The sequence below is a fragment of the Pseudonaja textilis genome, chromosome 1 (assembly GCF_049901715.1).
Source record: "Pseudonaja textilis isolate UNSWEBS1 chromosome 1, rPseTex1.2, whole genome shotgun sequence".
Lineage (NCBI taxonomy): Eukaryota > Metazoa > Chordata > Lepidosauria > Squamata > Elapidae > Pseudonaja > Pseudonaja textilis.
The window spans coordinates 66,942,294-66,960,345 of record NC_141990.1 but is presented as its reverse complement, the minus strand read 5'-3'; the positions used below and the strand labels follow the sequence as shown (position 1 = coordinate 66,960,345).

Here is an 18,052-nt window from a genome sequence, read left to right as displayed (position 1 = left end):
GTTTAACTATATACATTTTCATTTAAAAATGAAAAAGTGCTAAATCTCAATAAAGATCCTTGCGTAGGGGGGAGTAGAATATATTTTTACCTGTCATCATTGCAGTAATATTTTCATTTATTCCTACTTTTGTTTTCTGTTCCTTAACAATTAACTATTCAAAGGGTAACTTTTCCTCTTACCCAGGGACTGTTCTATTTATTTAGGCATCTTTGAAGATGGATCTTATAAAAAGTAAAAAAATTTGGGATTTCCCTGTAACTGTGTTACTAAGATGTATGTGTTACTAATAGGTGTAACATCCTATTTTGGACACATTATGCAAAGATCTAGCTTTCTGGAGAAGGCTCTAATGCTGGGAAATGTGGAAGAGAAAAAGAGATCAAACAGTAAAGTGGATAGACTTGGATACAGAAACAAAGGGTACGGTATTGGAAGAGCTAAAAGACCAAGTAAGGGACAGATTATTATGGATCTCTCTGGTTGCTAAGAATCAGCAATGACTGGATGCATATAATTGTCTAAACTTTTGGATTGCCTGGGTCACATTGAATAAGGAGGAATTATCTTGGGCCATATATAAAATATGTAAAATAGTTAATGTATATAAATCACAACTTTATTATTTTTATCTATTTATTATCTTGTGGAGTGCATTACTGTCTGTTCAAGGTTGCCTGTGGGCCATGGGTTGGACATGCCTGATCCAGAGGTGGTATTCAGCAGATTCTCACCAGTTCTGGAGAACCGGTCGTGGAAATTTTGAGTAGTTCAGAAAACTGGCAAATCCCACCTCTGACTGGAGATTTTACAGTATCCTTCCCCTGCCACGCCCACCAAGCCACGCCCACAGAACCGGTAGTAAAAAAAATTGAATCCCACCACTGGCCTGATCTAAGCAAATGTTTTCTATCCATATACCTACAATACTGTTCTGGAACTGAACTTTTTTCCCTTTTTTAAAAATTGCTATCAGACTACACATTGGTATAATACAGAGGCTAATATTCACATTATATTATTTACAAAAGTCTAGGAACTCTTGGTGGACTTTTTTTATTGAAAATGGATGAAGATGAACTGAGCATTTCTGGATTTACTAATTAAAAATAGCTATAAATGGAGAGAAAGGAACTACATTATGCACTTCTGAAGGTGGGGAATAGCTGTAAACAAGACCAGAAGTTCCTTCATTAAGGGTTTTTCTTTCATTGTTTTCAACTTTTTTCTTTATCTTTTTTTCTACTTCTATATTTTTCCATATTAACTTTTAGCTTTTGTAACAAAATAAATGCTTAATAAATACAGATATATGCTATTACCTATTTCCAATTTTTGCTAAAATGACACATTTCCAGATAAACATTGGATTGGGGTTTAAAAGATCAATTTCCTTGAAAGTTGCAGTGCATGTCAGCTAGCCTAATAAGTGCTTTTCTGCCTGTTCTTACAGTAGGAATCTGGATTATTTTATAGTTATTTTTATTTTGTGGAGCTCTATGTCACAGAATTTCTGAATGTCATCTCTTCAAAGATGACATTCAGAACTTGGAGCTCTACAAAATAAACAGTAAGGCAAACTCAGCACAAAATATTTGATGTAAAAAAACATACTCTTGAAACACTTGATAGTATGTCTAATCTCTGCTTTGTAAAATACTCCATGTTTTACAATTATTCAGTGCTAAAACATTCTTAACACAGAATATAGATTAACTGGCTTCTTACAGGACAGATGGATGATTTAGAAAACAAACCAAAGTTGGTATTCAGCCAGTTCTGACAGGTTCTGGAGAACTGGTAGGGGAAATTTTGAGTAGTTTGGAGAACCAGTAAATACTACCTCTGGTTGGGCCTGCCCCCCTCTCTTCTCTGCCTCCCGAGTCCCACCTGATTAGAGTCCCAGCTGAGGTCTTCTTTTGTTGCCCTGCACAGGAGAACGGAGCTGGAAAGCAGGTTAGTGGGGTGGGGAGGGAATGGAGATTACAGTATTATTCCCCTGGAGTGGGGTGGAAATGGAGATTTTGCAGTATATCCTTTCTCTGGAGTGGGGTGGAAATGAGGATTTTATCCTTCCCCTGCCACGTTCACCAAGCCATGCCCACAGAACCAGTAGTAAAAAAATGTGAAACAAACCACTGCTTTAACTGTATTTTCCTTTACATTAGCCCAAGGGTCTTCAAACTTGGCAAGTTTAAGACTTGTGGACTTCAACTCCCAGAATTCCTGAGCTAATATGACTGGAGGAGGAATTCTGGGAGTTGAAGTCCACAAGTCTTAAAGCTGTCACGTTTGAAGACACCTGCATTAGCTCTTTCTAAAGGCTGCATTGTACTTCACTATCTGCCACATAAATCATGTTGGTACTTGGTTTTTTTAATTTGTCTCACACGTTTATTCTTGGCTAAAGTGGGAACACTATAAGTATATGCATCATAAGTGCTACAAATTCTCAATAGAATTAAAGCCCCCTGATTTCATTGGTGCCCTCTTGTAGATAAATGAGAACAGCAGTGGTCCATGAGTTACATCCTGCCTGCAGGTTGGATGTTATTATTGGGGAGAATTGAAACTCAAAACCTCATTGTTCCCTTGGATTTTGAATGGACTTGATGACTGCTGTTCTTTCTCTCTATTGAGTATTCTCAGGAAGGGACACTATTTGTGCCAGTATTTTGAAATGTTTGCTTGAGGAGCACTTATGAAATTAGACTGAGGGTTGAATGAACTTCTTGGGTGATAGATTTTCACCCCTAACTCTAATAATTCTGAATTTGTAGTAGCAAAGCTCTGAAAGGCATATTTGCTTTTGTGCCACATTTCTCTCAACTTAAATAACTATCCTGGAAACTATTAGTTATGAGAGAAAAGAGATACCAATATTTTTTTCTCCAATTGGGTACATTTTTATACTGAAGAGAAATCATTATGGCATGTTAAATATCAACAATAGAACTCCATTTAACATTTGGACTGAAAATTCTTCTACACAGATTTTAGTATAAATCATTTGGCTTAGCATTAAAACTATAGTCCCGTTAGCTAGATCAACAGCAATAATACATAGACTTATATACCACTTCATAGTGCTTTACAGCCCTCTCTAAGCAGTTTACAGAGTCAGCCTATTGCCCCCAACAATCTGAGTTCTCATTTCACTGACCTTGGAAGGATGAGAAAAGTACATATATGAAAGATTCTGAAACTAGTTGAAATGCACATACATACAGATGCTAATATCCTCATACATTTCCCCTGTTTAAATGAGTAGCAGTAAAATTTGTGAATAAATAATATAGAGCAACTTTGCCCAGTCTGGTGACTTTAATGCATAGGTACCTGAAGAGGATAGAAGGAAGGGAAAGTGACAATGACTATATCATGATAGTACATAATCTGTATCACTTGTACAATGCCATTGCATAATAATTTAGTATCATTGCAATTGTTCTTTTAAAGGTGACAAAGTCTGAAACCACTAATAAATACACCCGTATGCTGCAAGACATATGGGTGTATTAATTAGTGACATGAAACGACCTATATGCATTATCAAAATTATTTCATTTTCCCCTTTTAATTGTCAGAATGACACTGCAGGTTGTGAGAGTTCTGACTTTTTATAAAGACCAGGGTTCAGGGAAGAAAACTAAGTGAGATGCTCCACAGAAGATAAAGAGGAGACAGCAACTTCAAAGCAGTTGCATAAGACATAAGAACATGGCTTGTAAGCCTTGTAGACTTCTGGGGAAGGAAGTTTGAAACTCAGGTCTTTCATTCTATGGGCTCGGATGTGCTGCTCTATAATGGGTTGTTCTTGTATTATAATTAGGAAGACAGTTCAGTATAATTCTTATCACTTTGTAAGATTTCCTTCAAAGATAGAAATCATTATTATTAGAAGATAGGTTGTGCTTCACTATTAGTCTCTATAATACAACCACTATGTACTTAACAGTACTCACCAAATCTAATCTTCCATGACTGAAACTGGTTGGAATTAAATACATTATTGCTCTTCTCTAAACCTTTCCACCAGATCATTATTTACTTGCTTAGGTTTAGAGGAAAAATATTTATGATAAGATTTGCCTGGCACAGTAGTTAACCATCAACCGACTCTTGGATGCTTATAGAGGAACCATAGGATAACTATGATTGGTGAACACATGTTGCACAAAACAATGGTCTTATTTATAATTTGTGGATTATTAAAAAAGCTGTGGTTGAGTTCATCAATTACATAAATCCTGACATGCAAACCACAATGCCTTGGTTTGGGTAACATACTAAGTCAAAATAAAGTCAGCGACATTATGTTTGTTATCACAACGTAACAGTGGTTAATTAAACCATTATTTTCTTAACCCTGTTTTCTCATTTTCCCTGGCTATTGATCATGCTGGTTGATGATAGTGGTTGTAATGCAGCTCATCTGGAGGATATTAGTTTGAAGAAATCTATGAAAACAAGACACATTCTTTTATTTCTACTTCTGCATTATATCAGCTTTCCTTGAGCTGAGGAATTTGCAGTTCCCAGTATTGCCAACCAGCAGAGCCAAAGCCTATTCTGATGGAAGCTATTACCCCGATATATCTGAAGGGCAGCCATTGGGAAACATTGTACTGTAGTAAATTATTTAATTTAATCTACAGTACCTTGGCCTTCTTTATTTTTCTTGCATTACAGCAAATGGTCTACAATTGTATTACAAACAAGGATGTTATCTCTTTGCAATTGCTGAAATAAAATTAAATACATTTTTACATCATATTTTCCCTTAAACAGCCAATTTGCCTTTTGAATTTCCTATGATTTATCTTTGCCCTGAAGGTACACTCCCTTATGGCCATCAGCTTGCCAGTTTGGTTTGTGATCTAGATTGGCCAATAGACCAATGAAACTGAGGGAGGAGTTGTGACATCAGGTATTTGATGGCACATTGACCCAACAGCTACTGCAAGTTATCATTTTTCCAGTCACCAAAGCAATACTTAACACCACAAATTTTATTATTAGGAATAACAACAGAAGAAAATAATCTAACTGACAAAAGAGCTTCTTTGTGTTTTGTGTTTCTCAGTAGCTGTGATGTCCAGAAGAAAGATTCACAAAGAAGATGATTTTGACCTACCAGGTGGAGACGTCTTTAAAAGATCCTTGCAATTGTTTCAGCAACTGGTTGACAAAACAGTGGCTCAGAAAAGGGAGGAAAGATTAGGCCTGCATGTAAAGGATTATGGTAAGGAAGTACTTCATTTGATCTATTGTTCTCTGATGTACATATCTACTTCTTTATTAGTTCATTTTTGGATGGCTGAAGAAGGCAAAATACAATTACAGAGAGGTGGATGGTAGCAAATAAAATGTAACTATGCAGCATAGTGCTCAAGCTGTAACTCTGGAGCCCCACAAACAGAATATTAATAGGACAGTGGTATTACTAATAAAGTATGGCATTTGACTTGGATATGTATGCAACTCTTAGAAATTAGAGAACTGAGCAGAGGGTCATAAATCCTTTGGAATAGGAAATTCCATCAGACTGGATTGCTACAGAATTACCTGAGGTTTAATGCTGATTTTAAAGCATAACAAATTCATTTGAGGGGGACAACAAAAACCTTTCAGCAGTGTTAAATGGAATTTTAAAAAAATTAGCCCTTTTTTGTGTGAGATATACGGGTACCCTACACACTTCTTAAACAGTCTGGCAATTTTTTTATTATGCACTCCAAAGCCAAAGGTTTCTTTTTATACATTTTCAGAATTTCCAAGATTTTTAATAGCAGCATATATTGATAAGATTTGGGGGTTAAAATGAAAATTAAATTTAAAAAGATTAATTGTGGATTTCTACGCAAGATAATCTCTTTTTTTTCTACACATGCTAGAGAGACGTGGTGGTTCACTGGCTAAGGCGCTGAGCTTGTCTATCAGAAAGGTTGGCAGTTCGGCAGTTCAAATCCCTAGCACCGCGTAACGGAGTGAGCTCCCGTTACTTGAAAGCATGTAAAAATGCAAGTAGAAAAATAGAGACGACTTTGGTGGGAAAGTAACAGCATCCCATGGGCCTTCAGCGTTTAGTCATGCCGGCCACATGACCATGGAGACGTCTTCAGACAGCACTGGCTCTTCGGCTTTGTAACAGAGATGAGCACCGTCCCTAGAGCCAGAAATGACTAGCACGTATGTGCAAGAGGAACCTTTACCTTTACACTAGAAGAAAAAATTAAATGATGTGTTAGTCTTTGTGGTTATATTCTGTGAGTGCATTATTTTGTTTTCATTGCAGAAGGAATGGATTATGAGAAATTCTTTGATGCAGTCAAGAGTCTTTTTGGTCCAGATGTGAAAGCTCAAGACGTTAAAACCTTCTATAGGAAGATTAGCAACAACCCAGATATGCGGACAGAATGGTGTGAGGTAAGAGTTACTTTTCTTTTGATAAATCAACTTTTTTGATAATATCATTCCTGACCGATCTGCAAAAATATGGAAAGGCAGAAAGAACAGGAAATGAGGTAGAGAAAGGCATGGGTGGCATAGTAAAAGTTAGAAGTTTCACTGTAATAAAGAAGGAGAAGGAAGGATAAAACCACAATGGCCTGGAAAGGCTTTTCTAAGCGAGAAGAAAAGGAAGAAAGAGAAACTCAAACTGGAGGAGTCTGCCCTAGTAAAAGAAACAGGAAATGTTTATTCTAAATGTTTTGATTAGTGTTATGCAAAAGTTTTGAATTCAGGCTCTGAAATTGGAAACATCCTGTCTCAAATGCAAAACAGCTTTTCACACCAAGACTGTCCTGTTTCAGACTTTGAAGTCTGAGTGTTTTAGATTCGCTTCATTTTACAGTAAATGAGGAACAGCTTTTAGACTGTTTCACATTAAAAAAAAAAACCTAATCCTCAATACTATAGTTTGATGGTCTGTCCATCTAGACTACCCTATAGTTAAAATTCACTGCTCCCAAGGTGAAAAATGATGCCTTTTGCAAATTTAATCTACATCTTCAGCAAAGAGATAGTCATTCCTTTGATCATTGCATCGAAATGAACTCCAAATTGTTCTAGTCAGCTTCTGCCAAGGAAACAAGCAAAACATCTGAAATCAATTGTTAAGGGAGTTTTACTTTAAAGACTTAAATCAACTCAGCTGGAACTAATCCTGTTTATTTCCTCTTTTGCTTATTTTCCTTTCATTCCAGCAACAAAACAAATACACAGGGACTCAGGCCACTTCCTATGCCCGGGGTGTCAAATTTGTGGCCCGCGCGGGCCAGATGCGTCATACACTGGTCATGCCCACCCCACCCCCCCGCTTTTCCAGGGGAAAAGTCGCAATATGTTATATGACGACAATGTGACACTGCGAGTTTTACACTCCTGTCCAATGCTATCCTACAGTGCTGAAGTCATCTACATAATATAGTGATGTCAGAATAAGCCCAACTATATTGCTTCAGTAGGATACATATTGCATCTTATTCAATGAATCCATAGATCAGTAATATTTATACAATATTGTAAGAATCTTTTGCTAGTAAAGTTTTCTTCTATTTTCTTATGGATTATGTTTCTTAAGCCCACATCTGTGGTACCCAACTAATAGTGTTACAGTTATAGACTTATCAAACCTGCAGATGTTGATCCCAATTAAATTTTGATTCATTGATAAAGCTTGTTTCATAGAATTATTATTTTTGGCTACACTGTCATCTTTTTAGAAGGTCTTGTGCCTTCAACTGTCTGTAGTTCTGAGTGAGCTATGATATGGTAGAGTAGGCAGTGATTTGAGCTAATAATAGAAAATTGAAGCACGTACAGTTTTGCTAACAGTACAATTTAGGTCATTTTTTGCAGGGTGGTTGAAGTAACTGCTGTTGAAACATCAGCTGAAAATATTTGCACTGGTGAGGCTATTCATTTTTAACCTTTGGTTTTAATAAACAAATAAAATGGATATAGCTTTTGATCAAATGGTTTTTTTCAAGGTAAATCTAAAGTGAATTTTACCCAAAAATATGCGGTACAATAAATGCACTGTGGAAAAATTACAATCCCAGCAGTCACAGTCATGGAGTTCAGCATAATTTAAATAAGACCTAATACTCATGAAAAGACATTTCATCCCAAATATAGTACAGGTAGTCCTCAACTTAGAATAGTTCATTTAGTGACCATTCAAAGTTACAATGGCATTGAAAAAAGTGACTTAAGACTATTTTTCATAGTTACAACATTTGTAGCATCCCGATGATCATATAATCAAAATTCAGATGCTGAGCAACTAGTTCATACTTATGACCGTTTCTGTGTCCCAAGGTCAAGAGATCACCTTTTGTGACCTTCTGACAAGCAAAGTCAATGGGGAAGCCAAATTTACTTAACAACTGGGTTACTAATTTATCAATTGCAATGATTCACTTAACAACTGTAGCAAGAAAGGTCGTAAAATGGGGCACAACTCGCTTAACAAATGTTTCACTTAACAACATAAATTTTGGGCTCAATTGTGGTCATAAATTGAGGGCTACCTGTATTAATGACATTCTGTAGTGTTCTTTTGAGGTTGTATCAGCCAGTTCACTTCTTTCAGTCAGTTCACTTTAATCTTATAGTTTAGGATCTTCAAATATGGTTTAGAGCAGGGGTGGGAACATTGCTAGAACCGGTTGTTAACATCCTAAGCAGTTCGGATAACCGGTTGTTAGAAGAAATTACTGGCCTAATCCTGTAAGGAAGGCAGGAAGGAAACATTCTGGTGTTGCTTACAGAAACTGCCTCTCTGTTAACCCTTATTACATTCTTGGCAAGACTAGACTTCCTGTCTTAGGAACTTCTCTGGAGTTTTTCTTTCCCCCTTTTGCTGGTACTTTGCTTGTGTGGAATGACCATTCAAAGTTACAATGGCACTGACAAAAGTGGCTTATGACCATTTTTCACACTTACGACTGTTGCAAGCATCCCCACAGTCATGAGAGGCCAGGTGAGGAGATGCGTGACTCGATGTGAGTGATATTGAGTTGGTCACGCCCAGCCAATAACATGACCACCCAGCCACGCCCACCAACAAAGCCACACCTACAGAACTGGTTATTAAAAAAATTCAATCCCACCCCTGGTTTAGAAATTGAAGCTGCTATTTCTGGTTTAGAAAACCATTTAGACAATCATGGATGTTCTCTACAACCAAGATTTGGGGAAAAAAACTAAGTGTGCATTCTGACATCACAACATTCATCCAACCTTTCATATTTGGAAACCAAATTTGTGTCATGGCATTGCAATATATTTTCCTCTACTGACATAAGGTTGCGTAAGAATGAAAGTCATTTTGTATTGGTAGAATACAAATATTAAATAAATGCTGTTGGCTTTGATATTTGGCTTTGATATAATAGATTGAAGCATTCTCAAATGTCTGGAAAAGTTGCTGGATGGGGTTAATAGCATACTTTTTGTGAGTATTTTGCTGCCATGGGAATCAAGGGTACAAGAATAAGATGGTACTAAAAACAAAAACAGTATGCCAGGCCTCCAGAAGTCTGGCATTTCCACTTTTCTGTCTTGCATTAATAACATTTATTAGTGCATTAATAACATTTAGATGTGATAAATATAAAATGTGTTATAATAACTATTAAGTGAAAGCACTGGTGTTTTTATTTTTCACCTTTCTATTGGATTTGCAGCAGGGCAATGTATTTATAATTGTTTATAAAACTGTACAATCAATCAATTTTACTTTTTAGAAGAAATTGTGCTGCTAATGGAATTTTAGAATCTTTCTATGAATTTTGCTATTCCTTTAATATCAGAGCACAATTCTTCATATAATAGTAGGATTAGCATAAATCTGGTCAGATTATCTATCTATCTATCTATCTATCTATCTATCTATCTATCTATCTATCTTTAGGACAGTTAACATATTGATTGAAAGCAATAAGACTGTATAATATATTTGCTATTCAAACATTCAGATGTTAATCTTCCACAAGCCACTATCTTTCAAGCAAAATGGTTTCTTAGTTTAATTCAGATGTCATTTCAACCCATACTTGGGAACAAGATGCATAATGTACTAAAGGTAAAACACACAACACTTTGTACAAATACAATGCACTTTATCCATAAGTCAAGACAGTGTTTATGATATCTCTCTTCCCAAGTTTTATTTACGACCAGACAACTTAGGACACACTGGGTTATTATTTCAGAGACATATCCTTATCTAAACAAAGAAACAGAATGTGCATGGCCAGGCAAAAAAAACAGTGGGAGCGGAGGTGGTATTCAGCAGGTTCTGACCAGTTCTGGAGAACCGGTAGTGGAAATTTTGAGTAGTTCGGAGAACCGGCAAATACCACCTCTGACTGGAGATTTTACAGTATCCTTCCCCTGCCACGCCCACCAAGCCACACCCACAGAACTGGTAGTAAAAAAAGTTTGAATCCCACTACTGAGTGGGAATGGGAGTGACTTCCAATTTCCTATTAGCTTCCCCATTGACTTTTCAATAGGTGGCAGAGAGCATTGGAAATGACAATCGCTTAACCATGGCAGTCCAACAGAACTAAATCGCTTAACCATGGCAGTCCAACAGAACTAAAACAGTCACAACTTATGAAATTTCAATCTCATGGTAGTCTTGGATTCTGAAATTTTAATGCATTCTGCAAGGTAGCCCATTTAAGGTATGTTGATTCAAGAATGGTTGCCTTATGATAGTAAATTTAGTAATTATAAAAAGAAATAGATTGTCAGCGTTCCAGCAAAACTCCATTCTACCCAATAACTCTGAGACAGACATCTCTCAAAGGTTCCTTTTATTTGGATAGTAACTGGAACAACTGTGGAATCCCGAATCTGAAAGTTTTGGGCTTCCTTACACACTAAGTAAAAACTACAAATCCTTTCCCTGCATCCATCATCACATCACATCACATCACATGGCAAAATCACCATCTGTCCCAAGTTAAGACTTTCTTTCACTATGCGCAACATGACCTGATCTTGAGTCAGAAAGAGAATGTTATTATGTCTAACTAGATATACTCCAATATATTCCCCCCTCCCACTTTCCCAGGCTCAATTGTGGCAGCGTGAGAGCATCGGATCTCAATATGGCTTCCAAAACTGACCTAGATATTGAAACACATTGTCTAAACTGGCTTAGGTTTTATTCATGCCATGAACTTTTCCCCCTAATTATCTGTTCTAGAATGTACAGGGTATTAAAATACTTATAGAATTGTAAAGACTCGTCCTTGATCTTTAGACCTATTATCACAACCATTCCTAATAATGATGTTATTTCTCATATAATATCCACATATATTTATTTTTCATGACTATTTAAATTTTCATATCATACATTTTCTGGGTTTAATTTAGATCTTTGGATACTACATGGTAGAAGGTGATATTCTTGCTGCCCAGCTTGATGAAGAAAATATGGTTTTCCTGGTATCCAAAAAGCAACGAATTGCAAAAGCAGGTTTGGTTTTCAATGTTCCATTCCCAAATAAAAGTTCAGCCTCGTTTATTACTATAAGCAAAATAATGTATTCATAGTTCATAGTTACAATGGTTAAACATATTTTTCACATTATTATATGTTGTGTAATATATCTTTTCTTTAATCACGTCTTCTCATCACTTGTTTTATTTGGGATTTTTCCAATCAGAGTGGAATATATGTCAGTTTTATTTTGTTTCCTATTCTTGAAACCTGATGACTATATTCGTACAATATGTTTAACTTGGATATTGAATAGTCTAGGCTCATGCAAAATATTTAAACTTGCAAATGAACTGTGTTTGTACAACATACTGAACAAAAAAAAATCACTAATCAAGCTTAACAACTTGTGCAACTGCATTTGTTAAATGTTCATCTAATCTAGTTAAATATATATAAATATAATAATGGGGCCCATTGTAGACTTTGGAGTTTTCTTAAAATTGGTTTTGAGATGATTCCTTGATGGGTATTTTTTAAACCAAATAGTACTTCAGATTAAATTTTGCTAATATTGCATGGGCAACTCTACTCCAATCTTCTTTGATATCAACAAAATAGGATTGTCAAAATCAATCAATATTCTTATTGTTATTAATAATTTGAATCTAAAGCATTGGGCTTATTTGTTTGCTTGCTTTAAAAATATTTGTTAAAACAGACTAAACCAAACTGGTAATTCAGCAGTCGTGTTAAAACTAAATTCCAAGAAGTCTTTTCCCCTAAATAATGCACTAGAATAGAATAGTCAGTCCAAAATAGTCTGTCATAAATGTATCTTCTTATTTATCTTTACAAGCCGGCAGAAATGAGAACAGAATTCCAAAGATTTGAGGCCACCAATGAGAAAGCCCTTCTCCTGCTATCACCAGCTCTTCCTTCATAAATTGAAGTCCTCCAGATACATTGGACTTCTTCTAAAAGTCTCAGCTAGCAAACAATGAGGAAAAATTCTCTAGAGATTCTCAGTCATCCAGGTCATGGTTGTTTTTCAGGAGGCAACTGGACTTTCTTAGAAGTCCAGTTGCCTCCTGAAGAACCACCATTGGGATGAGGAAAGACTGTACTAAATTAAAGTCTGTCAGAAAACAAGACTCTTAAGTCTGATTTTGGGGCTTCAGCAAGCTTATTCAGATATAGTCAGTTCTTCATATAATGTAACATAAACTGTGTACTATTTAACACTTTGAATTATGTTTGGACATACATGTACGTACAGTATGTATCTGGACAATATATAACATATGCACATAACTGTCACATTCCTAACCATCACTTTTATTATAATCTTCATAAGCATGCCTTATACTTTCACCACCCAAGAGGACATGATACAATCTTGTTTTGTTTCCTGTTGAGGATTTACTTGTTTGATAAGCATTGCAATGTTCTCACAGATGCTTTGCACCCATCGAACAAATCAACGTTTAACTCCATACTTGTACAAAAAAATTGCATAATCTATTCACTGTATCTGTTCACTTTCTTTAAATCAACCGTTCGCTTTCTTGTATTCATACATTTTTAGTAACCTTATAAAGAATTGTCATCTGTTTAATGCATAGCATTTCCTAAATTTTGTTCAATAAATGGCTCAAATAACTGCTTCATAAGCAAGTTAAGGTTATATTTGAACATATTTCCAACTATGCCATTTATAATATAAATGCAAAGTCATATAGAATTTTCAAAATTCTTACATCATTTTTGACTTTCTTTGCATTAGTTTTTTTTCTTGATACTAACATTTCAATCAATCAGAATAGAGCTGGAAGGGACCTTGGAAGTCTTCTAATCCAACCCTTTGCTCAAGCAAGAGATCCTGTACTATTTCAGATAGGTGGCTGTCCAGTCTTCTTAAAAACCTCCAGTGAGGAAGCACCTACAGTTTCTGAAGGCAACCTGTTCCACTGGTTAATTGTCCTCACTGTTAGGAAATTTCTCCTTAATTCCAGGTTGCTTCTCTCCTTGATTAGTTTCCATCCACTGATTCTTGTCTTGCCTTCTGGTGCTTTTCCAAATTTATAGCATTTATTTTAATTCCACTGCTCAACATATTGCCATTCCCACACTTCTCTAAAATACTCCTTGGAGCATTCTGTTGCCTCAATTTCATCCGAAGTCATTTCATAATTTTTATTTTTTAATTCATTCACTGCCCTGGAGACCCTTTGCTTAGTCTTTTTCATCCATGCCCATAGTAATTGTTTATTTTCATCAAAATCGTTCTGCATCTTCTCTGCTTCTTCTAACCATACTATTTTGACTATATTCTTTGCATCTTCTTTCCTGTTTATTTTAGCTCACAGGGTGTGTTGAAACAAATTCATGCTTTCTGACATACAGTAGATAACAGCTTTATTGAGGCTTCTTACAATTTATTCCTCTCCTATTCCAAGTTGCAGTTTCTATGTAACATGGTCAACAGCTGATGGGCCCACAGCCAGACATCATGGTGTAGCCAGCGAAGGTCATGCTTTTTAATAATATAAAGGGTAGATTAGGTTTACTATGTAAACATGTCTGTGTAGTGTGCAGCATCCTCTGGTAATAATAAGGATACAGTGTTGATAATTTTGGGGACATATTTGGTAGTATGGCACATGTGCAACAAAGTCACTTATATCTCAATCAGGATGATATTCATGTTAGGATCTCTTCTCTATATATTACTTTTTAATAGAATGTATTTTTACCATATTCCATTAGCCAGGTGGCACACACAGGTGCTTCATCCATCCATCCATCCATCCATCCATCCATCCATCCATTCCTCCATTTATTCATTCATTCATGTACTGATATGCTTAGGATACCAATATACCCTGTTTCTCCAACAATACGGCCTCCCCCAATAGGAAGTCCCAGCATGTTTTATAGGCATGAAATGAAATTAAGCCCCTCCTCCCAAATTAAGGCCTATATTAAAACATGCGAAATGGGGGGGGCTTGCCGTTAGGAAGTACTTTTGTTGCACACCCGGATATGGTGCTGCCTGCATTGACGCCGATACGAAGTGCCCCACCAATGCCGAGGTCAACATCCAAGCTGTCGCCGCCCGCCCGCCCGAAGATGCAAGGGGGGGGGGGAATTAAGTCACCCCCCGAAAAGACGGCCTAGCCATTTTTTCAGGGCTCAAAAAAAAAAAAGACCCAGCCTTATTATGTGAGAAACATGGTATTACATTATTGCAATATAATATGAATACTTGGATTCCCAAACAGTGATTTTGAAAACATTTTGGCTTGTGTGTATACTATTTTTACCTGAATGTAATCAAAATATGTGTCATTGCTCCTAAATCAGTTAATGAAATATCCTCCAGGTTAATTAACTCCCTGCCTTTATATGTATTGACTAATTCCTAGTTTAAATTATCTTTTGTTTATCTTTTTGTAGGAGTCAGGAGAGGTGATGTAATACGATGCATGGTAAAGATACCTCAACTTGATTTTTTGCTAACAGCATCTCAGAAAGGAATGTTGTCTATTTTTTCTGGCCAGGTGATTTTGAAATATTGTTTTCCTTTATTGAATTAAAATCCTGTCTAATGTGGACTGACACTTAAAAAATTGTGAAGGGCATTGTCCTGTCCTTATGTTTGACTTAGAACTTCATAAGAAAGGAATATGATTTCAGAATTTCAGAATCTGAAAATTATTTGCGTTGATATATTATTCTGGTGCAAAGTTATAGAAGCGATATTCATAAAAATAAAAAGCCAGCCATTATAAAAGTTTCACAATCATATTACTAATAAAAGTTCTTAAACTTTGTAAATGTCAGCAGCTCTAGAATCATTAGGAAAACATTAGGAAAATTAGAGGATACCTCCAGGGGTGGGATTCAATTTTTTTAACAACCGGTTCTGTGGGCGTGGCTTAGTTGGTGGGCGTGGCTTGGTGGTCAGTACTATTTTTAGGGCTGTTTCTTATAATGAAAAATTAGGTGAAAAACTCATTAATAAAATAAGGAAAATGTTTTATCAAAGGAACATGTGGATACAATATGTACTGCTCACGAAGTCCCATTATTGATCTGTAGAGTATATTGGAGTAATCTTAATATACAACATACATTTTACTACTATGGATTGGAGCATTCTATTTCCATTAGCAGTAAGACACACACTACCATTTATCTTTTCTTTATAATAGTCTGCAAAAACAATTTCTAAACAAAGATAGACTACTGAAAGTTGCACACAAATAGCAGTCAAGTCCTATAGCTAAACAAAAATGTGTACAATATTTTTAAAGGCAAAAATGCAAACAGCTGTGGTTTTTTTAAAAAAACTAAAATTTTAATCCATAGGGGAAAAGCCGGAAGAAAATATTGTCCAGCTATTACAGGCAGGATTTTTTTAGTGTCATATAGTATAACTTTATTCCTAGTGTATTTTTAAAATTTATATCATTCTATATTAACTATTCTTTCTCCCAAAAATTGTAAATATTTTTAGTTATAAGAACTTCCTTTAAATAATTATCCAATGTTCATAGTTCATAGGAAAAATAATGTAATAAGGGTTAATGGAGAAGCAGTTTCTGTAAGCAACACCAGAATGTTTCCTCCCTGCCTTCCTTACAGGATTAGACCAGTAATTTCTTCTAACAACCAGTTCTTTGAACTGCTTAGAATGTTAACAACCGGTTCCAGCAAATAGGTGCGAACTGGTAGAATTTCACCCCTGGATACCTCACAAAAACAAGACCTCCACACTGTCTGTAAAATACTTCTCTGAAGATATTTTGAAACTGGGATTCCATTTTAAAATAATCCCCTTCCTTGTTATTGTTTATCTTTTGATGATATTTGCAACAGAGAAAAGGTTTTTAATCCTTTGTTATATACTCCTGCTTTTCAACATGAGGTAGGTACCAACATAAGTTAAAATATTCATTTTAATACGTATTCATTAGTAGCAGATAGACACAAAATTAAGGGCTTGTCAATCACTCCTCCACTTTATTTCATCTGCTTTTTCCTCTTCCCCTTTCTAATAATTGTCATCAGAGAATAAAGAATTGTTTGGATTTTTTTTAACGATTGAGTACAGCTTCACGACCTCTTTTCCTCCTGTACTTTAAGTAACTGCAAATGGGTAAGTGAATACTGTGCAAGTTAAGCATCCTTACAGCAAAACAGGCTGATTAAATACAAAAGGGATCAAGATTTCTACATCAATGTTTATGCAGAAGAAGGAATTTTTGGAAGCATAATTTGCATGGAAGATCAGTAAAACCCCTTTCTAATATAGTCATGAAGGGACCTAAAATCCTTCATTCTGGCCATATTATTGGAGAGTAAAATTATTTTGCTGTAACCAGGGTTAGCTGAGCAAACCGTAATGGCCTGATTCCCTGTGTGTGGTGTTAATCATGGTCAACAAATCCAAACAGGTAAATCTAATCATCTCTCTAAGCCCAAAAAAGACACTGTTGCTTCATGTGAGAATTGTGAAAATGAATGAGAATTTCTGCCATATTTTACTTGAGTGGCTACTGTTTCCTTTCTACTTTTTTCTGACTGTGTCTTATTCTTGGTTTTCCAGATGCGAATACTAGCAAGCACCATCATCCCAGTAAGTCTGCATTTCTCTCACATTTGGTTCAGCTAATGAAGCCATTTAATTCATTAAAATGTTTCTACCGGTTTGTCCATCTCTGTAGAACTGGTAGCTCTGAAGAGCAGCGGACATAGAACCATATGTCTGCTGATGTTTTTGCCCACCCGCCCGCCCGGGCTCTTACCTGACCTTTATTTCCTGCTTTTTCAACTTCAGCTGCAGAGCGAGGCACAGCTGCAGTTAAAAAAGCAGGAAAAAAGTACGCTGCTCAGCTGTCCAGGCACCAGGTTGATGACAATTTACAGGCGCGTGCGCAGCTGTGCACGGAAGCTGTCGGATCCCACCCCTGGTTAATACTACTTTATTTCTCAATTTCCTATATAAATTTACATTTTCAGACAAATTATGTCCTTTTCATGTAAGATACGGCATATAATATCTTTAAATTATCCATTCTAAAACCCAGTTATCTTCCAGAAAAAAATGATGGAACTCATAAAAATCAAACTCAGAAAAGTTCCTGAACTTATCTCATTTTTCTGATATCTGACTATTCGTGATAATTAATATCACTTCCAAACTCATCCAATTTAGAATTTGCCCAAAGGATTACAAGACTTGATCCCAACCTTGCCCTCAAGGATAACAGTACCCTACCAATACATTATTTGGTGTCCATCAAGTTGCCAGGCTGATCTTATTTTATTACATTATTTTAACTTACAAAACTATGGTGAGCAAGCATGCTCAAATCAAAGTATTTGTCTGAAGCATAATAACTCAAGGTATACTGAGGAAAACCATACTGGGAGGCTACAACCAGTCCTTTGTTTGCCATTGAGTATAAGGCTATTTTGAGCAACACTTTTCATGATAGCCATTTTATGAGATTTCCCATAACAAGTTCTAAAGATGCAAAGTGTATCCACTGTTTTAAAAAGATTGGAGATGTATGG

The 18,052-nt window shown here is 36.0% G+C and overlaps 1 protein-coding gene across 1 annotated transcript in view; it reads left to right on the top strand.

The window, feature by feature from the left end:
- The first annotated feature begins 5,094 nt into the window (after positions 1 to 5,094).
- Positions 5,095 to 18,052, top strand: part of WDR64 (WD repeat domain 64) — a 61,510-nt gene continuing 48,552 nt past the window's right edge. The window contains exons 1-5 of the mRNA XM_026705006.2: positions 5,095 to 5,245; positions 6,299 to 6,429; positions 11,401 to 11,503; positions 14,927 to 15,030; positions 17,082 to 17,111. Coding sequence (XP_026560791.1) covers positions 5,095 to 5,245; positions 6,299 to 6,429; positions 11,401 to 11,503; positions 14,927 to 15,030; positions 17,082 to 17,111 — 519 coding nt within the window. The remainder of the gene's footprint in view (positions 5,246 to 6,298; positions 6,430 to 11,400; positions 11,504 to 14,926; positions 15,031 to 17,081; positions 17,112 to 18,052) is intronic.